Here is a 23,266-nt window from a genome sequence, read left to right as displayed (position 1 = left end):
CCACACAAGCCTTTGATTTCAGCAGGTTCTGAGACGAAACTGTTCATCTTTTTGAAGGAGTTTTTTGTTGTTTGAATTTTTATCTTGAAAATACAATTTTTTTTTAGCTGAAAATGCAGATCTCAAAAAAGTTCTTTAAGAAGTCATTCTTTTCCATAGAAGGCTGCATTTTCAACTAGTTTGGTATATTAAGTTTTGCCCTCTCTTTTCTCTGGTGTTTTGTAATGTACCACGAGAATTTAAGATCTGAAATTTAATTTACAGCTTTAACCTTATTTAAACATAGTTTTATTTGTGGTTGAATGTAGATACTTGGCCTGCTGTTCTTAAACTGAAACAGGTATTAAAAATAGCTTAATGAGAAACAGTGGTCTGTCTCTTCAATCACTGCTTCTTCTCCGGTAACACAGAAATCTAGTGCATTATGGCAACAATAGTTAATGTTTTTTCTAGGCAGTGTAGAGTGCAGGGAAAACAGTGTCTAGCATTTATCTAGACAGAGCATGATGGACAGAGTGGAGTGAGGCAGAAAGCAAGCCAGTAATAATACAATACTTGGGGTATATATGGCATCTTGCAGACAAAAAGATCTCAAAGTGGTTTTACATACTTTAGAAACGTAATTTGACTATAACAAGTTCCTTTGTGTCAATTATGACCCTTGGTGTGGCTTTTCATGGAAAGGAGGCTCTACTCTGGTCCCAAACAGAAAAAAAAAAGTGCATTGCATCAAGGGCAGGCTAGGGGAAATGATCCCTGGATGACACTATTAACCTGGCACCTTAACAGTCCATAAAAACAAATGCTGCAGTACATGCTTGGACTGATGTGACAGATGCATTGCAGACATGTGGCCAACACTAAGGTTTTGGGGTGAATTCCACTCTTCCCACAAAAGTCCTTGTAGAAGTTAAATTTCTCTTGCTTTTGTACCAAATGGAAAATGTTAACAGTATTGATGAAGCCTCAAAAATTTTTTCAATTTTTTCAAGACTTAAGGAAAAAGCCAAGAACTAGCTTCTGGAAAATAGTTAAGCAATGCATGAACTGTAGCATGAGCTGTTGATCTTTTTGGGAAGTTTGTTCAGAGATACATGGTTTGGCAAATAAGAAAGTTGGAAGTCAGATGTGATAAATCTTCCCATTAAAAATCCCTCCAAATTTAAATCACTGTGACTGCCCATAACCTGATCTACCAGGGAACATCTAGAAATGAATTCAGACCATCAGAAATGTAGATTCAGGAAACTGAGGTAAAACTGACTTCCAGCCACCAGGACTGATTCATGTTACATAGCCATGAGTCCTTCCATGGTCCATATTTCCATCAACAGCAGAGATTTTTGTGCAGAATGTGGCCAGATCAAGCAGCAGAATTCCATACTTTGCATAAGATATTTACAGGAATATTTTGCCCTAACTGTTTTTGGCTTTTTAAAAATACTTCTTAGTTACTGGAAAAGTGGGAAGTTGGTCATTTGACTTATCTCCATGGAAGAAAGAGAATATTACTTTCCTCGGAGCAGTCTAGTCTGCCTTATCAAACCAGAATAATCTTGTCAGAACAGCTCACTGGATGACTTTGAGTAAAACTAAGACCTAGACTTGAAATTATCGTTTTCTTAACACTAGCATTTTTGAGTCTATGATGTTCATTTGTCTTTAGGTTTGTTAACTGCGGGCAGGGGGGAAGCAGGGAAGGGAAGGCATTTTTGCACGGAACATGGACATTTTCTCATAACTATCAGATCACTGGGATGATGATTATGGAGGGCCTGGCAGTTCTTGCTGTTGACCTTGCTGGGCTTCTAATTGCCCGCAAAATTTGGAAGACCTTCTATATACTTGGAAGATCTTCCGTGTATTACCCAGGAATCATAGTATAACCATAGCCAGATTCAGACTACCCTGGCTGAAAGATTTATCTATTTATTTCCCATAAAGATTATGTTTTTAGATATGATCCAGTCCAGTATGTTTCTGTGCATTGTGACTTACATGACTTTTTTTTGCATCTATAATTAAAATATAGGCTGGTGGCCTGACATCCCCCTTAGGATTTATAAAACTTATAGATGCTTTTATGATTATACAATCTGATGTCTGGTAAATTATGGAAACCTATGGATAGATGGGGGAGTGCATGTCTAAAAGCTAAAGGAGAACTTCAAGCAGGACTATTGTGTCATTTACTTGCTGCAGAAAGTAATGTGATAAAAATGGACAGGAAAGATTACTATCTTTTGGCATCAAACTTTAACATACACAGTAAAATAGAATTATCAACCTTGTATAAAACAGATATTTTCTTTTTTTTTTCCTCTCCTTTTTCCCTCTTTTTTTTTTTTTGTCCCATTGTGAGGATCCAATAAAACCCTGGAACGTCCTGAGCATAAAGACCATCAACTGGATGTAAAACAGAACTCTTTTTTTAATGGTCTAGGATGGGAGGATCTTCCCCTGTAGTGGGAGGAAAAAACTGGAAATGTCAGTGCTTGATCTTTATAAAGGTTTTGGACAAATATGTAAAATCAAAGTGAAGATAAATGAAAATGCTTGTGAAAAGGGTTATTAAAAATAGAACAGTAATAAACATGATCCAGCAGCTTGCAAATTGAGAATGTATCATAATATACAAGCACTGTGGGGAGGTCTGGAAAGTTTTATCTTCTTGGAAGAGGCTGAAAGAACTAAATGAAAACTGTAATTTTCCTTTACCAATTTAGGACAGACAAGGCAAGGCTCATAAAGCAAGGTAAAGGCAAGGCTCATAAAGTAAGGTAAAGGCAAGGAAAGAGGACCAAAGAGCATAAGGAGTAATTTTCTTCACAGGTGAAGAGGGTGAAGAGTACTGTTCCCTCTGCATAACAGCTCAATCAAGACTACTGTATCATTAAAAATTGCTGAAAAGTAAGACAAAGTAAGTTCTCCATTAGGAACCAAATCAACCATTTACTGATTGGCCCTAATTGTGCGAACAATCAGTAGTTTCAAAACCACCAGTTGTTCAGTTGTCAAGGCATTGTCTTGGAACCAGTGTTCTAAAAGACTACACTGAAACTCTTATGATTCTTGACAGAAGAAAAAACCCAAACTCCAAGCCAACAAAAAAATGGAAGAGAACTACCTCCTACTCTTCAAAATACTTTAAAATAAAACAGTAGGGAATATAACAAGACATGACAGTGCCTCACACATCTCCCTCCCCAAGGGTTTCTTAACAATGCTGGTTTTATAGTAAAATACAAATCACAAATTATAGTTCACTCCAAATAGTTCACTCATTCAAGAACTCTAAAGCGAGTATTTTAGTGAGTTAGCAACCAGAGCTAATCTAAAGAGTCTGTGAAGGCCACAAAACTGTTGGTCTGGAAGCTTCCAGTCCTCCTCTGTATAAGCTTTTGTACTTACTTCCTCACAATGTCTTTTTCTTTATCTTCCACGCCCAACTTTCTGAGATAATAGAGCAAATAAGAAATATTTTACCAGCTGATGTCTTCCAGCACCCACAAATTTCACAAGGCCCAAAAGCCAGTTCTGTGGCATCACAAAATATTCAGACATTAGCTGTAGATGTCACAAAAAAATACTAGTTCCTTTTCTTGTGAATTGACCTGCAGATGAGCCCAAGCTACAAAACTCACAGTAATAATATCTAGATTTTAACTTGCCTAGAATTTGGCAGAGATTGACTGCCATCTGTAATGGACTGAGCTCCCACTGACAGAATGCATGTATGGACTTAATAGCCAGTTGATAGGTTTGAAGACTTATTTAAAATCAATAGTTCTGCCTTCTATTTCCTTTCATGGTTTGAACTGAGGTTCTTAAGAGTCAGTTCAATGCCATTTCAGGTACTCTGGACTATCATCAAACCTGCATGCCAGAACATCACTGATTACCAGTAGGCTGTCATGACTCTAGCCCAGGCACATATCAGATACCCTAGGCCACATGAAGGCATGAGATGCCTATATTTCAGCAACTTATTTCCATGCTTTTGGTTTCTCCAGCTACAGCTAATGGCTGTATTTACAACACAAGTTTGGAATCTTACTTTTTTGCTTGCTAGCTCAAACACTTTCAACTGCATGTAATTTATCTTCAGTCAATATTAAAAGCAACATCTGGAAAATGCAAAAATTAATGAGAATAAATACAAAGTCACCAAGCTGTTACTCATTTTCCTGTCTGTAAGTTTCTAATTTTCCTATGCTTAGAAAGCAATGGCTATTAAAATTTATGTGATTGGGTAGACACACTCTTACATTTATTTCCATTGAAAAAAAAAAAAAGTAAAAGCTTTTCATTCAGGCTTTTTTAATTTCAGAGTTGAGTTTTACCACGATAGGCATAGCAGGAGGACGTTAGCCAGGTTCAGGTTGGAAAGAGCGTGAGCTTTGGAGCATGGAACAGGTTTTGCATTGGGTCTTAGTAAGAAGGTGACTTTCAGGCAACCATCAGTGCACAGGGATCCCAGGATCCCACTGGAACAATTGTCTCTGAGAAAGAAAACAAAGCTAACAAAACAGAAACCTCACTGACAAGCAACATTGTTTCCATGTGAGAAAAACTACTTGTACAAATGCTTTAAAGCAGTCAGATGAAAAAGCAATAAAAACTGTATTAAAATCTTAGAATGTTGCTCTGTCACATTAGTCAGCCTCACTGGCATACTTTGCCAACAGATTCAGTCTACATGGACAGATAAATGCAAGCAGCTATTTGGTATAGATACAGACACATAATTGGTAGTTACATTATTACCTTAATTTGCTGGTTTAGTCTATTAAGAATGTATTCACAGTGGATATTACACTGTTTGCATTTGCATTTGCAGCCAGTCTGTACTATATTAGTGTATGCGCACTTCAGTGCTCTCCCAGATGGCATTTTGAGAATGAAACTCCTGTTAGATTGAGCTCCCTGGGGCTAATTGATAAAATCTTTTAACAGTTTTAAAGCCCTGAAACTGACGATCTGTACTAAAATGGCAGCAATAAACCACTACTCTGTTGTGTCAGAAAATTAAATAAAAAGCTACGTGTTCCTTTCATGTGCGCAGAGTCAAAGCAAAAAATGAGACTGAAGATGATTCTATACTACCATAATTGGCTGACGTCTGGGCACTCTCATAGTCACCAAAGCCATCGTTTGAGACAATGAATTCTGATTTAGGATTCTTTGTCATAATCACATGATCCACTACTTGTTGCATGGATGTGTTAAGCATTTTAACAGTTTGACCCTGCCTTGGCAGCCTTTACGCCAGAAAGTCTTCCTCTGGGCTGACCCTGTATTTTGCTGGATCATGTATAGTTTGTCCTCCAGCACCTGCTTAAAGCATAAAGCTGGCAAAGAGCACGAAGCTGGCACAAAGCACTACATCACGTGTCTCTGCTTGATCCAGATGAAATGTGAACTATTGTGTGAACAAGTAGCATGTAGTCAGAGTATGAATGGCTGTTTAAACACTGTCTGGGAGTTCTGCCATTGACTGCAAGGGGCCCTAAGTTTCTATCCACTCATTTCATGTGTTTAAAATTCAACACATGAATCAAAGTCAAGTATCTGTACTGTCAGGTCGTGGTCTCCACCCACATGAAAGTTACACCTAGCCCTGAAGCCACAATAACTGGCAGCTACTGAGTACATAGTCCAAGATATCCAGTCTCTTCAAGGCAAAAAACCTTCTGTCCTCTGGTCTTTGTAAAATAGACAAGCTCTAAAAGAATACTAGCTGGACTTTCAACTAATGCTGGGGGTGGGATAGTTTATTTATCTACAGGATAGATACCTTCACATCACCTAGAGATCTAAACTAGTCACCACACTCAGTGAGGTCCAGCTACCTAGTTCGCTGGCCAAGTGCAGATGTTGACTTTACGATGAGGTGGGCTGCTCTCTACGCTCCACTTGCCCTCACCTCCACAAACTACAGCAGGAGTTTAGACATCAAGTTCACATACAGGCAGCAGTGTGTAGGCTGCTATAATGTCTTAATCAGAAGCCATATAGTCCCATGCTGAGTGTTTTCAATGCACTTTTCTGTGTTTGACAGCTGTTGCTGTAATTCTTATTTCTGTTAATATGATGTGGCAAACCCACAATATTTTCTGTGAAATTAAAGAAAGGAGGATTGTGGGCTTAAAAAAAAACCTGAAAGAAACAAAACAAAACAAATCACAAAATACCTGCAAAGGCACCACGGCATATGTATAAAACAATCTCAGCAAACAGTGTGTTATTTTAGCAACCAGATGCATACTGTTTTTCTAATTCTGGGAAGAAAAAGTTTTTAAAAATTTTGAAAATCATCTTCAACATACAAAAAGAGCTCAAATGGATATCATAGAATCGTTAGGGTTGGAAGGGACCTCTGCAGATCATCTAGTCCGACCCCCCTGTCAAAGCAGGGTCACCTAGAGCAGGTTACACAGGAACATATCCAGATGAGTTCTGAATGTCTTCAGAGAGGGAGACTCCACAACCTCCCTGATCAGCCTGTTCCAGTGCTCTGTCACCTTCAGTGTAAAGAACTTCTTCCTCATGTTGAGGTGAAACTTCCTGTGTTTTAGTTTATGTCCATTACTTCTCATCCTGTCTCTGGGCACCACTGAAAAGAGTCTGGCATCATCCTCCTGGCACTCGCCTTTGAGGTATTGATCTGCATTAATAAGATCCCCTCTCAGTCTTCTCTTCTTTAGACTAAACAGGTGCAGCTCCCGCCATCTCTCCTCATAAGAAAGATGCTCCAAACCCCTGATCATCCTTGTGGCCCTCTGCTGGACCCTTTCCAGTAGCTCCTTGTCTTTCTGGTACTGAGGAGCCCAGAACTGGACACAGTACTCCAGATGTGGCCTCACCAGGGTCAAGCAGAGGGGGAGCTCAAATCCACCACTCTAAACAGGGGTATTGTTGCATGACCCAGTGTTGATGGGGGGTTTTGCCATCAGTAACATTTGATCATCAAAAGTTAATACATTTAATTGCACTCTACATGTGTCTTTAATGAGCAGCAAAGACCTATTTCTCTGAACCAACAAAAAGAATATACACTAGAAGTCATTATAGAACATGGATACATAATCCAGCAATTTCATGCCCTGCATCTCTAAGTCTCCTAAATGCCATTACTCTGTGATAATTAATTTAGTCTGATTTAATCAAATGAAAGCACTGGGTAACTAATATAAACTAGAATTTCCTAAGCCATTATTTTCTATGTTCCAAAACCTAAAAGCTTATGCTGACTTCACTGGCTAATTGTAACTGGCAGATCATTTACAGAGTAGCAAAAGCAAACCTTTTCAGGATGAGTACAGTAAATTTAATGTATTCATTTATGATCCTTAACTCATAAAAACATTCTTGTAAGGAGATTGACTTCTCAGGACAAGACAAGTTTCTTTATAATCGTGACTTGTTGGCCATGACATACTAGGACAGATAAAAAATAGAGAAGATAATAGCAATAAAGACTAAAATAGTCAGTTTTAAGTAGGATATTTTTACTTTGCCTGAATGTTTTAGCATTATTATTTTTCTTATTTTCTACCAGCAGGGCTAGATCATAGTGTTATTTGCACCCAAATAATTTCTTTAAAAGCACTTGGGTTACTATAGAACAAAGGAAAATTTATCCCACTATGAATAAATTAGGTTTCATCTTTTGATTTATAAAGGCAGTTCATACGGAGACATAAATTCTCCTCATTTTACTCCAACAAAGGCATTCCAGTAAGATTTCTGGTGTTTGTATGACCAGGTCTGAATCAGAGTTTGCTAAGCAAACTGAGTAAAGAAGACAACTGTATTTATCCCTTATATCGAAGCCTGGGTGTCCAAAGGTGGTTAGTTCACAATCCAGTGGATTCAGTCGTGAGGTCTTTCCATACACATAGCAGCCCAGATTTCATTCTCTGTGGATGTTCCCAAAGCTTTGGCACCACTCAGAGTTAATAAGGGAAAAAATCTAACCTAGACCTTAAAAAGACCTGTTTACCAAATATCAATGAGGCTTAGCCACCAAAACAACTTATAAATATATGGTCACTGACACACATTATGTTCTGGAGACTGGAAGAGAGATGCTGCCTAGCAGAACTGGTGAGGACACTGTTTCTGGCACCTAGATTCAACTCAATTATGCCATATTACATATACAAGAGAAGTTACAGAAGAGAGACTAGTGGTTGCTTTTGGTGCATCAGGTATGCCTACAAATTAAAGCAAGGCTGGCTACAAAGTGTCTGCTGACTTCTGCTAGTTCAGGTATGGCACCAAAGACTGCAGCAAATGCTAGCCCTCCAGAGATCCCCTGTATATAGCATGGTTGTAGAGCAAGTCCTGTTGTTAGCAAATCCAACACAACCATGGCTTTGATGCTAATGCTCCATGGGTTAACAATCATAAGACAGGCAGATTATGCTTCCATCTTCTCTTCCTTTGTAAGTGTGTCTTTAGATGGACTGGAGGTTACAAGTTCATAGTAATAAACCCACCTTCTCTCTGGTGTTTTTCTGATTTATTTATGTGTGTGAGTGTTAAAGATTTGGCTTCCAGCAGCTCCATGGCAAACTCAAGAATTCTTGCTTTAGTTCTAGTCTCTAGCACCATAAAAATTAAATTAACACCCCTAAAAATTACATATTTCTAGACATACATTTTACACAACTGAAATCCCAAAGGAATTCTGTTCTTGCTAACACTGAGTAAAATGACAGAATAAGTGTCCAGCACAGAAAGTATTTGCTTCAAACTCTTGCCTACACTCTGCTCAAGGTTGCGCACCTACTGGAAAATCAAGGATTGGAAAAAGTATTAATAATTATTGCTTTTATGTTACAAATAGTTTACATAAAGGAATCTGTAAACCTATTAGTAAAGATAAGTCAGTGAGTCTTATGATAATTGTGTCTCTTTTCTAAATCCTTTTGGGCCTCAATTCAGTAAAATACTTAAACACAGTACTTCATGTAAAGCACAACCTCAGTTTCCACTGGATCTGAAGCAGGTTTTTGCATGACTTACTGAATCATAGCCTGTATCATTAATGTTTCTTTTAAAATTAAACATTTTTTCAGAGAAAAAGAGACAAGGAAACTCAAGAAGATTCTTTGAAGTTTGTTCCACTGAAAGGAAGGAGCAGTGAGGAAGGCATCAAAACTTGTAATCCACCCAAGCACTGAATCTATCCAAATATTTGAGAGGTTTCTGTCTCAGGACATTCACCTGACATTCCTAGTCTAGGTTTACAAAGCTCAATTCTGAAGAGTGGTGAAAAAAGTAAATCCAAAATTCAACAGTTACAAAAAAAGGCAACGTAATTAATTCACACTAAACTGGCAATCAGGCTGTAAATAACAGACGAGTGATACAGCAAAAAAACCCAAACCACTGTCTTTCCACTTTCCTGTTAACAGACAACTGGTTTCTGATGGGTTTGCCTCCTAAGATATACCATCAAATACACATAACCAACACTGTCATTTTCCAATCATCTTCTTGCTACACATCACCCCACAAAAATAAAATATAAGTAGATAACAAAGAGGCAGAAAATTAAAGTGGATGAAAAAACAAATGTCAGATCCACTCACAGATGCAAACACACGTGAGCCAGAAACTTCAGTGGAGTAGTATCAATTCACACTTAGTAAAGCCTGGCCAAAAATATCTCCATATAAAAGGAACACAGGATGCATGAGTCTACAAAATAGTCTACATTACTATGCCTATCATTAAGTTGCTATTATATGATGACAGTGGAAGCATAATGGTTATTAAAATGGCTTTCACTTAAATGCCTTGTTTTAACAAGGCTTAATGCATTTCTTCATGGGAACTTTGCAAAGTAAGGACAATTTAAGTTTCTTACCTGAGCTTTTATTTGTTTTGTTTTGTCTACTCTTCACTTGCTCAGTCCATAATGTAGGATAACGAGAAGCTATATCTAGGGGGGAAAAAAACAGTTTTTAAATGTTACAATTTTTTTTTTAAGTTACTAGCAGCTAAATAGGAAGTGGCTGGTTTTGAATGTACATGGGTCTGAAAAATAAAGGGACACACTGGTTTGTATTAAACCATTTAAAACTTTTATTCATACAAAGGCATGAATAGTTTCTCCCTTATCCCATTCATGCAAAAGGTTGAAAGAAATACTTTTAGACTAAAATTATGTTTAATCAGAATAAAAATCTCCCTGTGTTCACCCAAAATATGTAATAACTTTGGATCATATTCTGTGAGATTTGCAGTAAATAGTGAGGCAGCCACAATACAGGACTATCACCGCATGTAGGCCTTCAGCTTTCCATTTACAAAGCACTGAATTTCTCCAGAGGTATATAAGCCTGACAAAATATCAACCTTAATATTACGAGGCAATATGTTGCAGAGAGAATTTACCTTTTAGCGTCCTTACTTGGCCATTCAGTTTAAATCTGCACTCTGCCTCAAGTTTAAAACCTGTCTGCGCCTTGAGCATTGACAATTAAAATTGCTAATGTTGGACTCTGTAGCTACAGTGTCATCTCAAAAATATCACATGAAATTTGCTGCCTGTAAATAAAGACTCTGTTTGCTGTCTTCATCTGGAAAAAAAGTACAGATGTTTGCAATTTCTTGCAACTGCCCCAGCAGTTGCCCTAACTCTTAAGGTAGCATTTGACGTTGTGATATGCAGTCTGCACTGCATAGTTTAATACGGTACTGTTAAGTTCCTGTTGAGGCTCACCTTCTTCATCACCTTGAGGCTGAGTCTCCAACGCGGGAGCTGAGGCATCATCTGAATTCAGAATGGAAAAGATTTGCAAGGAGACTACAATTATGAGAGTAAGCTAAATAAGTGTACATACGTGACTGATACTAATGATTTGCACATAGCCCCGGCCGGTAAACAAACAATAATTTAAATATTATTTATAGGCACTACACAGAATAGATATATTGCATCTACAGACTCTGAAGTATAAATGGATGTCTTTTGAGGTTATGGCTGATGAAATGATTGCAGGGTCTTTGATGAGGCATGAAGTGATGCTGCTCCCTGGACAGTACTTCTTCATTTTTAAAGCTGCACATTGATACCTATAGATTATAACTGAGCAAATCAGCATTTCTGGCAGTAATTAGATAAAAAATAGAAGGGGTAAGACCTGTGAAAGCAAAAGCAGTCTGGGGCAGATGAGCAGCTGCAGACATGTTGACACCTTAAAAATGAAAGGAAAGTTTCTTTCAGCACAGCAGGATCTATTTGACAGTTGACTGATTTTATAAGCAAGATTCACAGATTAAAAGAACAGAATATCGTTGCATAATTCTTGTCCTCCAGTCAGCTATCTCCATCCATCCACTACCAATTACTACTGCAAGAAAAGAGAGAGGAAATTTTACAGAAATTATAAGAGGATGTGTGTAAATTTAGGTTCACTAAATAACAGTGGAAGTAATGCTGCAAAAGAAAAATTCAATATGAAAAAATATTTAAGTTAGCTTATTGTGAGAAAGTACAGTACCCAAAGACCCACCTTTACCTTATTATGACTTTGTTATTTAAAATTACTGCAGATACTGGGTAAATATGACTTAGTAGACCTTGGCTAGTACATACTTTCCAGTCGTTGCTTTTTCCTGTAGCATGGAGCTTACTCCAACACCAAAGTGTCCATCAATAAACAGCATCTTCCATGCAAGGGTTTTATCAGCATTTCTTGCAGTTTCACAACTGGATCTCAGACCAACATAGTTTCCAGATTGTTTTCCTGGCATTTTCACAAAAGCTAGACCAAAGGTAACTGAGAAGCTTCCTCTTGCATGTAGCCTACCAGGGTAACAGTGAGGAGCAGCTTTAATGCTAACACACTATCTGTTTCCATTTCTTCTTGCTACTGCAAGTCAGAACAGCCTCTTCCTGCTCTCTTTGGTATCACCATCCCAGGGTTTTTTTGTAAATCTCTATTTTCTTTATGCAGATCATGCAGAGGACTCTGGAAGCCTAGTTCACAGCAAACAGAGTTAGAAGGTAAAACCAAATTTTCAGCCATGGCACACTAACCTCCATGCTTTTCACAAAACCAAAGTAGCAGCAACAGAAACTTATTTTCACTGCAAAATGTTCTAACCAAAGCATGAGGAGACTTCTTTTAAGAGTGCTCATTCTTCCTGTCCGTGCAATGACAGGCTACTTTGGTCCAATACCATAACAAACTGTCACTTCTCATTAGTTTTGCTGGCATTTTCATGGTGTCCTCTGGGTGGTGGAATAAGACCATTGATTAATTTTAGACAGGCCATCAAGTATCCTAGTGTACTGAGAATCAAGACATATATTTAGATCATCAATCAGCACATGATTCAGAAAACAGAATTTCACAGGGTAGCTTACAGTAGGTAAATATTACCAAGACTCCAGCCAGGAACTCAGTTTTTAGTTTAAATGACATTTCTCTAATCCTCTTTTGGTACACAGTTGGTGACACATCTGATCTTATGTTATTACCTGAAATTCAGATATAATGCTACAACTTTGGTGATTTTCAGCCAAATCAAAGCTAGCCTCTTGAACTCTGCTCAAGCAGCATTTAAAACAGTTTATCGATTTTTATTTTTAAAAATTCAACAGATGTTTAATAATTGAATCATAAAACTGGCCTCACGTTGCTCCCCACCCCCAAAAAGAATAAAGAGGTTGCTTCTGATCATCAATGCATCAAACACTTGGTACAAGGTATCTGTATAATCTAAAAGGTAATTAAATTCACTCCATAACTACCTCAGGTCCTGAACTACCCTTAATCTGCTGGAAGACGCCTGCATTAATTCTCTGTCAGGTACACCATCTTTTCATAGAAAACCCTTTTAAGAATGACAATGCATGTGGCATTTCGTTCTTCAAAACAACATTCAACAGGGTCACAGTTCATCTTCATGTTAATTAGGTATCTCACAGGTTAATTGCATAGGTCTTTGTGGCTGGCACATGCACACCAGTCCATATGTGCATATATTTAAACAGAAACCATCTGTTTGCTGTCAAGAGTTCAGTTACCAAGAACATAGTCCTACAGTCAGCTAAGAATCAGAAAAAAGGGATGTGATCCCATCTCTGACACCTGTGCTTTTCAGATTGTCTGAATATTTTCCTTGATTAGAGGAGAGAACTTCGGGGCCAGGGAAGATACTTTAGGAATTACCTTTTAAGCTTTACTCCTGCTGAGTTTAATGTGAACATTCGCAAACATGCAAACTGACCTCCAAAATCTGCAGCTGGAAATTTTCTTTCAGTATTGAAATAGAGAAAGTAAGGTTAACAACAGCAACAGATATGGCCCACCAGGTCATCTTCTCCTCTGAGTCTCTGTGTAACATCTTGGAAGAAGAGACTGTCGCAGGATAAGTCTATGCTGTCTCTTGAGTAGAGTCCTCACACTTGAAGGTCTGGAACACGTCCTTTACAGCAGTAAGAACATTGTGAACCTGCCTACACTTGCTGTTTACAATATGGTCAGGTACCTCCACCCAGATTCCTCTGATTAGTCCACAGGAATGTGCAGAGGAAAGATGAACATGGAGTTTTATGATTATTTCAAAAAACTACTGCTGTGCCTTTTCAAGCTGAGCTACTGAATACTTTTTACTACACTGACTGTGAACCTGAAGCACAGTTCTCACTCAGCTGATGCTATTCATTACTCCATGATGGTCCCTAAGGATGTTGTGATGTCTCTGACAACATGACTTTCTTTAAAGCATGTGATTGACGGGAGGAAGGGTGGGGAGGGGAAGTTAGCAGCATCTGAGAAGAGCCAAGGACTGCATGGGAACCAGGTCAGTGGCCCTCCATGCTGCAGACTTGTGCTAGAGCATAAAGCAGCATAAAAACAGGGTGTGAGTAAAATGCAACCATGTCACTTTAGACACAAATATGTGTGATGTGAAGGAAAACTTGATAAACTGTGTTCATTCAAGTTCCTTGTTCTGTGACTGATCATTTATGGTTCAACAGCTCAGCTGCCAAAGTCACAAACAAAAATAAAGGATTCCAGACAAGTTTCATACATGGGACAGTTCATTCAGTTCAAAGCTGAAAATTAAAGTCCTGACCTAAAGCAAATGGGTAACTTAAGGTTAGTGGAACCCACAATTGCCTGGAAACACATGAAGGAACTATTTTCCAGTTCTTTGTAATTATTAGCCTTTAAAGAAGTACTGATTTTCTTAACCTAACTGCACAACAGTTTATTTAAATGTCATGTATACAACAATGCTGCAAAAGTTCCTGTAAAAAAAATATTTCAATTACATTTACAGTGCACCAGTCATTAACATTAGCACAAATGAGTAACTTCTTTAAAATTAATTTATGCCATTGTAACTGACATCTACATTTAATATGCTATTTTCAGTTGAAATTAAAATTCTTTTAGGTGTTTGGAGAGCACAAGCTTTGATTTTGTTTAAAGCATAGACATCTCCCTCACTTAAACCTACCAGCTATGTTGGAGTCTCATCAGATTTTGCCCTGCCAACAAGATATACACCATGATCTATTTCTAACAACAACAATCATCTGGCCATGAATGTAAGCCATCTGATGAATTAAACACAATATAGAAAAAAGTGCTGGGTTCCAAGATGACTCAAGTACTGATTGCTATGGAAATAAAGTCAGGACTCCAGTTCCTAAGATTTTGGGACTGCAGAATGCTGTCTTTATCTAACAGACAGAATAATCTGTCCTCCAGGGCAAGGAAACACTATGGGAAAGTATTTCAGAGTATAGCTATGGGAATAAAAGTTATCTTCCCAACAGCATAGAACAGCAAAGTCTGCAGGGCTGAGACTGGAAAAACATACTGTTTATGCATATATAGACAAATACATGCATACATATATATATACATTTATACTTTTACTAAAAACCTAAAATGCAGATATAAAATAAACAGTATATATGCATGTATACATAGTATATATGTTGCTATAATACATGATGAATAACTATTGATAATTTAAACCTATGGAAAATCACAGTGGTGTATTCCACAGATATTTTACTTTCCATTTAAAGGCCAGCTAAGATATTTACCTGTTTTTCCTGCACCTTCTCGTTGTGGCAGCTTCTCACTCACTGAACCTGCAAAGGAGATAGGAATTAACCAGAAGAATATTATTTTTATTTTTAATATTTTTTCTAAGAAATATAGTTCATCTTTAATGAGTTATCGAAGCCTTTCTTCTTTAAATGCCTCACATAAAACCCCTCTGGAAACCCGATGGTGGTGTGGAAAGTGCATGTGTTGGTGGACGCAGAGACAGAGGATTATTCTGAATTTGCACCTGAATTACTTGCAGGAGTCATCCCCAGAGTTCTGGCCCTTAGAAAAGGAGACAGCAGTGGTGGAAAGGGTATCAAGAAGTTTGCAGGAGATTGGGTTTAACAGCTTATCCTACCAGCCTGGACTCTAACCCAGCATCCAGACTCTATTTCAAGTTATCAAGAAATGGAGAATCTACTGTTTTCCTTAGTAGTTTTTACAGGAGGTAGCTGTCCTTAGGCTTTAAAATAGAAACGCTTCCTTATTTCTTGCTTAGGCATCCATTATTACAACCACTGGCATGATTCTAACTCCTAGCCACTTCTTATCAACAGATCTATCTCTGCTGCTTTAGAAAAGCACCTTTAGAAGTGGTAGTCTTCTCTCTGAAGAGCTACATAGTGATCAAAAATTAAGAAGCATAATGTCTATCAATTCTCATCACATAGTCTCTTCTTATTTACACCTGCTTTAAGAAAAAAAAAAAACAAAACAAAGCAAACCCCAAACAAAAAAAAACCCAAAAAACCACATCTGACAGATGCTCTGAAGTGTGTGAAATAATATGGTTGCCTTAATTTTCTTAGTTTATTGCCCTCTGGAATAACTAAAATCACTGGGTTTAAAACAAACAAAAAACCCCCAAACCTTGCAGCACAATAAATCTGTTCTAAAACAGCAATTTAAATAAGAGAACCCACTAAATCACAGGCATTGTTACTTGATGGTTACCTCAGCATCAAGTTTAGACAAAAGAGTCTGCCAGAGGGAAGACAGCTAGCATCACAAATCTGGCATGATGATTTTAAAGCCTCCATAAAAGAATATATGACAATGCAGCCAAGCTGGTACTACCTTCTGAAGGATTCAGCTTTTAATACAGCTTTTACATACCCATAACAGAAATATTCCAGTTTAGACTTTTCTTTTTTTGGTGGTAGTTTATTTTTATTGTACTACGTTTGAATCACCAGAAAATCAATATACTTAGTGATACGTCAGTATTAATGCACACAGGAAAAATAAAGTCATTATAATTATAGGAATTACATCCAAGGGTGTTTGGGACAGCTTGCTCTAAACAGACTGGAATACTAATCCATGTGTTCACTCTGAAGAGGAGGAAGGTTCTTGCATTTATGCTAGCTGAAGCCAGAATATCTGAGCTTTTTGGTGCTTGGCTTGGATTTGATAAGAGGCTTAGCTTGAACTCAAACAAGATGTTCCAGTTTAAGGAAGTACTGCATACAAAATTACAGGTTTTTCTAATTGTACTAAATACCAGTCATCCAATCTTTCCTCAAATTTTATCCACTTACAATTAACTCTGTAGGTTCTCAATTGAATTTCGATGCTCAGACATATAATTACAATTCCCTTGTACATGCAGAGATTTGAGGTCTGACTCTCATCCACACTGAAGTGTTTTACTCCAATTTGTGAATGGAAAGGAGGTCTCAGCATGGGGAATGCATGTGATGAACTGTCACAGATAGCCGCTTTGTGCTAAAAAGAGTATTAAGTAAAGCCTCAGTTTGACACTAGTGTTGTCTCTTTATGTACATTCAGAGCCACTGTGTAAACTGAACTTAAAATTCAGCTTAGTACAAAGTAATTTAATGCATTAGTGAAATTTCTGTAACATTCCACATCTTCAACCAAAGGCAGAAAAATCTTTCCAGATTTCCTTAACATGAAGATGCATTCAGATTACTCCATCTGTATGCAAAATGGTGAGAAATAATGACTATATAATATTCATGTACAGTCAGGGAAAACTGAATTACTCTATCTATGCTTTGCTTTTTTTTACCCTAAATTTTGATGAAAATCTGATGGATGAAGGAAGAGACTGGCATTCACAAAGGCTACATTTATCATAGTGAATTTAATTCACTGTGAATTATAGGAAATTTATTTCACTAAAATGCTAGGATTTTCCTAAATGAATACTATGAAAATGAGATTCACCAGGCTAAAATGAATTTTTTAATAGTCTTTAGAAGCTAACAAAAATATTCACAGAATTTCCTACAAAGAAAATTTTGTGCCTTCACACAGTTTCACCTGCAATTTTCAATTTCTGAAGCAGAAAAATTTCTTGTTGTCTCAAAGTTCAAGGTGAGGTTTATTGAGCTTGTATCATTTTTTTCTACCATTTTCTGAATATATTTAAGTGAAGTACTAGTATTTAAAATCGCAAAAGGAAGTTGCATTTGCAAGTTTCTAGAAAATTGTATCTTCAATACTCACGACAAATGCTCACATTTTCAGCTAGGCAACCAAGAGAAATAGCAACTTATAACTTGGATAAAAGTTAGGCAATACAATCAGCTCCCAAGTTTTCAGGGCACTGTAAGTCACCAAAACATCACATAAACATATTTATGGAATAAGAGAGGACAAGGAGGAATATTATATTCATCAGCATTATTTTAAGAAGAAGAAAGTACTGTTCTAGCTTAGCCATCTATCCATTTATGATTCTCACGAATAAAAACAAAACAAAACCAAAAAACCAACCAAAGAAACAAAAATATTAATGCCTTACTTTATTGCAAAACCCAGAATTCTACCACGTTTCACTATAGCAACTTCTGAGACACAATAATCTTCCAGGGAATGTGATGTGAGTTTTGCAGGTTGTAATTTTAGCAATATCTATTTTCTACGGATATGGTCATATGCAACTGGCCTTTAAAAGAGAATGTGAGAATCTACTATTGTCTGATATATATAATGATTTATGATCTCATACTGAAGAATATTTGATACCTAACCACTGAATGCAGATATCAAGAAACAGGAAAGTTATCTTCCCATGTTGTTTTTATCTCACATATGGATATGTCTGATTGTATGCATAGGGAAAGTAATATATATGGGGGCAGAAGATATAGATGATTCAAGGATGTGTATCTTTATCAGCTAACAAAAGCAATATAATGTAAATTTTTAAAGGTTCATTGCCTTCCTACATATGTTTGTTTTCATCATTTCTGAATTTTTAATGGCACTTCTATTTTGGTCTTAAAAAATGATCACGCCATCTTAATTGTAAGGTAGCAAAACTACTTCACAGAATAAAAAAACATGTTTCCATACCACTGCAATCTCACTGGCAGAAGCCCAGAACAGTTAATAGGGCATAAAACCCCTACAACCGGCAAACACTGTATTTTCCAGTGATAATTTAACACCTGCTTCTCAATTTCTGCCCCATTTCCCAGGACTCCGTACCTGTGGAAATTCTGCAGTTCCCTGCAGTGCTGATAACAGAGATGGGGAGTTGTAAAAATGTCTTTTTTATGCCTGGTGTTCTTTTGTGAAAGTATTGGGGGACATTCATCATTTTTAAGGGGCTTTCTTTTTAATGCTGTCATGGGAATGTGTCTGATTTACTCTCCTTCTCACCACTGCTCCTGCAACAGTGGAGATTACTTCCATGGTGTGGAATGACATTCTGAGATTTATCATGTGTGTTTTAGTAATACCAAGTGTTGTGCAGGAATAACTGGAAAGGATGGGGAAAAGAGACTCTTTCAGGTAAACATGTCATAATTACAGCAAAGATTTTACATAAATTATCTGGAGAGTCCTGCATTTTTTAATGCTACATATAACCTTCATTTTGCCACACCTTGTGTCTCTAGCAAAAAAGACAACTTCAGAAAGAGCAACCAGAACAACACAATGAGCAAAAAATGGCTCACACAGCTACTGTAGATACTGAAAAAATATTCACATGACACTTTTCTGTTCCAGGACCTGAGATGGGTTTAGGAAGCATCCTGTTTTGCAGCTAACTAATATAAACAGTTAGATAAACTTAGAGGTTGTTTTACATATCTAATATCACACAGTAAATGTGAAACATGGGTAGCGGATGGGTGGAATTAGGAAACCAAACTTCTATCTGCCAATCCTAATTCTGTTCCATATTTCCTCTATTAAAATCCAAGTTCTTCCAGGCTGCCATGCTCTTCTTTTCTATTTCTGGATATTCACCAAAGTCAAAGGTGGTTCTACTGGGAGAAAATGAAAGGCAAGAAATTATCCCATAATTTAGGAACAGCACAGTTGATTAGACGTATATTCAAACCTTAGCTGAAGTTACAGAAGAACAAACCTAAAATTGAAAAGAAACACTGAACAATTTCACTAAAATAAGAAATTTTCACACATTCCATAGTATCACATTTCCTATGAGAAAATCATTACAAAAGCATATTCACAATTGGCGCTACCTGCCATCTTGATTTTCTGCACACATTCTCCTCTAGATGAAAAAGGTGGCAAAAGTGATCCCGTACAAAAAAAAAGTCTAGTAATTGCAAACTGATAAATTTGCATAAATGTCTTTGAAATAGCTATAGCATCATGTCTGCAGAATATTCAGAAGCAAATGAAAACACATCAACATGCTGGTGTCAGAATGCCACTGCTACAGGAGACCTGCCTGCAATGTCAAAAAGTAGTAAGGCAATGCCTACAAGAAGGTTAGCACCAACACCATGTATTAGACTGACTAGGGACAACAGTGTTGGAAGAAATGGCATCCCTGAAATATTAGTTAAGACAGGAGTACATCTACTCAACTTCAGGATATCCACTAATATTTTGATTGTAATTCCTGTGCAGAGTGGTAGTAAAGAAAAAAGTACAAAAGGGAATCAATGGTGATCTGGAAAACATCAACAGTCCTGGGGGGAAAAAAACCAGTTATCCTAAACAGATGGCAATTTTGAATATATACTGTGAAATGGGAGAAGGGTGCAGTTGTACTTCAGGCTTTCATTCTGCAATATAAGAGCAAAGTTTTGCCTTATTATACCACATCAGGTTCTGAGAAAATCTGTAGCTGCCTTCTCTGCTGAATGAGACTTCTCCAGACCTCTTAAGACTAAGACCTTAGCCACTACCACTGCAAAATCCCCTAGCATTTCAAATCTATTTCCCAACACTGTTGTAGCTGGACTTCTTTCCTGAAGGACAAACGGATATATTGAGTAGTAAAATGTGAGAGCACTGATCCAAGCAGGGGAGGAAATGTGCAGAGATGATCTCAAAGGGTCTCGTAACAACTGGAAAATTACCCATGATCTCCCATGGAGCAAAATCAGACTCTGCATACTCACCTGGGCCCTGAAGCAGTCTATTTATCTCTGAGCTACTAAATTAAGATCAAGTGCTACTATCACCTTCTCCTTAGCATTTCTGTAAAAAATTTCCCAGTCCTCCAAAACCAAGCTGAAGTAGTCTGGCAGTTTATCTGCTAGACGCATGAATATAGCTTTGAGAGGAACTAAGGTCTGGCTCCTGTAGTGATAGAATAATTCTAATAATAATCTATTAATTAACCTGGAACTACACTGCAGATTCTCCTCAATAATACTGAATATTAATAGGAAAAAGTGAGCTTTTCCTATTTATATTTGGGTTATTGAGGTGAAGCAAATATTTTTATAAGTGAAAGCAACTAACTGAGCAACATTTTGAGCCAAAAATAATGCCATTTGTTCTGGAACTGTTCATACACTTGGGATTTATATTTATTATCAATATCAGTGAAAGACAGCCAGAAGCAAATTCCTAAGCACTACCCCTCTTTCACTGATGTTAGTGAAGCACAAAACTGCAATCGTAACCATTGTCTTCTGAAAATATCATTCATTTATAAACAATAATTACACTAAAATGAATGCACCTTTTTCTCTATTTTAAGGCTTCTGAGCATTTTATATTATTTTTCACAATTAACTTATTCTACAGTAACTTTTCATACTGGATCAAGAAGATTAGTCTGAAAAGTATTCTTTCTGGCTAAAGCTCACCTACAGGCAAGATGCATGGGAGATTCTCAAAATCATTTAAACAAGACAGACCTTGGAAGCTGAATTAAGTTTTTATGTCTTTGTTGAAACTTTGTCAGTGGTCTCTTCCTTCCTCCACCTATTTATATAAAAGCATCAATATTGTGCTTGAACAATTGAAGTAGATTGGACCAGGTGAATTCCCTCAAAGACCCAAATCCACTTTTTTTTCAGCTTCATTTACATTACAAGGTTAGCTTTTCAAAGCTATTTTCCAGTCTCTGACAGAAAATAGTGCTGCAGCACAAACAGGCATACAATACATAGAGTTTAAGTATTTTTAGAGCTATTTCTGTGCAATTTTCTCAGCCTCAAGGAAGGTGAATAGCAATTCTGGCAACTGTTCATACACTTGGGATTTATATTTATTATCAATGTCAATGAAAGATGGTCAGAAGCAAATTCCTAAAAAACAGTGAACCTGTTAATTTTCCTGATTAAAGACAAAAGGCAATACACATGGCAATGAGTTTGACTGCAAACCCCCTTTCAATAGCTAGATTATACTACAGTATAATTAAAGTAGATGGACCACAGAATCACAGGGAGGGTTAGGGTGGCAGTGACTTCAGACCTCATGCAGGGCCTGCTTAAAAGTTAGACAAATTTTCTCAGAACCTTGTCCAGTTGAGTTTTGCAAATGCTCAAGGATGGGGCATCCACAGCTTCTGCCCGCACCTGTCTCTGAGGTGAACCACTCTTCCAGTGAAGAATTTTCCTCCTTAAGTCTAATCAGATGCCACATAAATCTGCTATTCATGAGACAATGTCATAACTTGCCCAGCCAAACAAGTCTTACCGGGGCACCGGGGAGTTTTGTGGGCCACAGCAGTACCACTGATAGGACGACCGTTGGGAGTGACACACCAGCAGTATCCAGTGTAACTATGGCACTGAACCTGTCAGGAATGAGATGAACCATGTGCAATTTGTCAGACATATATCTGTTATCCCACAGCATAATTCTTCAGCATAAAGAAGTTTATTTCAAGCAAAATGCAGTAGGTCCTTCAGAACGAGTGAAGAGAAAACTATTGAAATATGTGGTTGTTTATACCCTATTTCACAAGACTGAGGTGCAGGTGTTATGAAAAGCTCACAATGAAGTTCCTCAAGAGACAGATAAACTTTTACCGAAGCAAGCAATCTCGATTTTTCTTCCACATAGAGAACATATTGTTCCACCCACTGAAGGAGCGGGACAGAGTGCTTCTGCCAGCATTATTCATTTCCCAAGCTGTCAGAAAGGAAACTCTTTGAATTCCTCTCAGAAATCAATTGCATTGTATTTCCTGAGGGCCAGTGTCACTTCCCTCACCATGTTTGAAATTAGAAGGATTGTCTTCTGCACAACTTCACAACAGAAATGCAGTACAGAGGCAGCAGAAGGTGATGTTGATTGGAATACTTATCACAGGGTAAGCTTCTAACTGCATCCCTTCTGAATTCCATGATCTAACCTAAGTAAATTAGTGTCAGACCATATGCTTCTGCAGAAATTCAGCTGAGAATAGGGAAGAATTCTCTATGATTCATGCTTTAGCACTAAGATATGGACTCTGGTTACAAGATTTCTGGTTCAAATCAGGAGCAGATCAGAAATTCCAAGCATTTTACCATCTGATGAGTATTCAGGGGGCTACAAGAATGACTCAGCTGCCTCAGTCTAGAAAAACAGGGAGTGTATTGCATGAAAAATGGTAATGTTTGACTCTTTTGCTGGCCAACTCTGAAAAAAACAAGGACTTGGCACAAAACATGAATTTTCCTTCCATTTTTTAACATCAGCCTTAGCACAAATTAAATTTCTTTTTGAAATTACATTTCCCTTCATTACACTTGTCTCTTCTTCATTTCTGCAAACACACATCTTCTGTCTTTCTGGCCATACAAGATACTGAATGAAAAATTTTCAACCTGGCTATATGTGCCATCGTCATTGCATTCTGGGATAAACACTTGTTGAAATTCCTTGCGAGCTTGTTCCTGGGTGTACTTCCTCTCAGCCACACATCTGGAAACATCTAGAGAAAGGAAGAAGATAAATCAGCTGGATGATGCAATACTAAGAAA

General features: G+C 37.5%; 1 protein-coding gene across 1 annotated transcript in view; it reads right to left on the bottom strand.

Annotated features, from left to right (window-relative positions):
• SMOC2 (SPARC related modular calcium binding 2) overlaps positions 1-23,266 on the bottom strand; it is a gene marked incomplete at its 5' end in the record, with an annotated part of 92,773 nt that overhangs the window by 55,573 nt on the left and 13,934 nt on the right. Inside the window, 5 exons of the mRNA XM_010016947.1 lie at positions 9,881-9,955; positions 10,739-10,789; positions 15,092-15,139; positions 21,993-22,092; positions 23,111-23,217. Of these exons, the coding sequence (XP_010015249.1) occupies positions 9,881-9,955; positions 10,739-10,789; positions 15,092-15,139; positions 21,993-22,092; positions 23,111-23,217 (381 nt within the window). The remainder of the gene's footprint in view (positions 1-9,880; positions 9,956-10,738; positions 10,790-15,091; positions 15,140-21,992; positions 22,093-23,110; positions 23,218-23,266) is intronic.

The sequence above is a fragment of the Nestor notabilis genome, unplaced genomic scaffold, assembly GCF_000696875.1.
Source record: "Nestor notabilis isolate BGI_N333 unplaced genomic scaffold, ASM69687v1 scaffold15656, whole genome shotgun sequence".
NCBI classification, from domain to species: domain Eukaryota; kingdom Metazoa; phylum Chordata; class Aves; order Psittaciformes; family Psittacidae; genus Nestor; species Nestor notabilis.
This window is presented reverse-complemented; position numbering and strand designations above follow the sequence as displayed.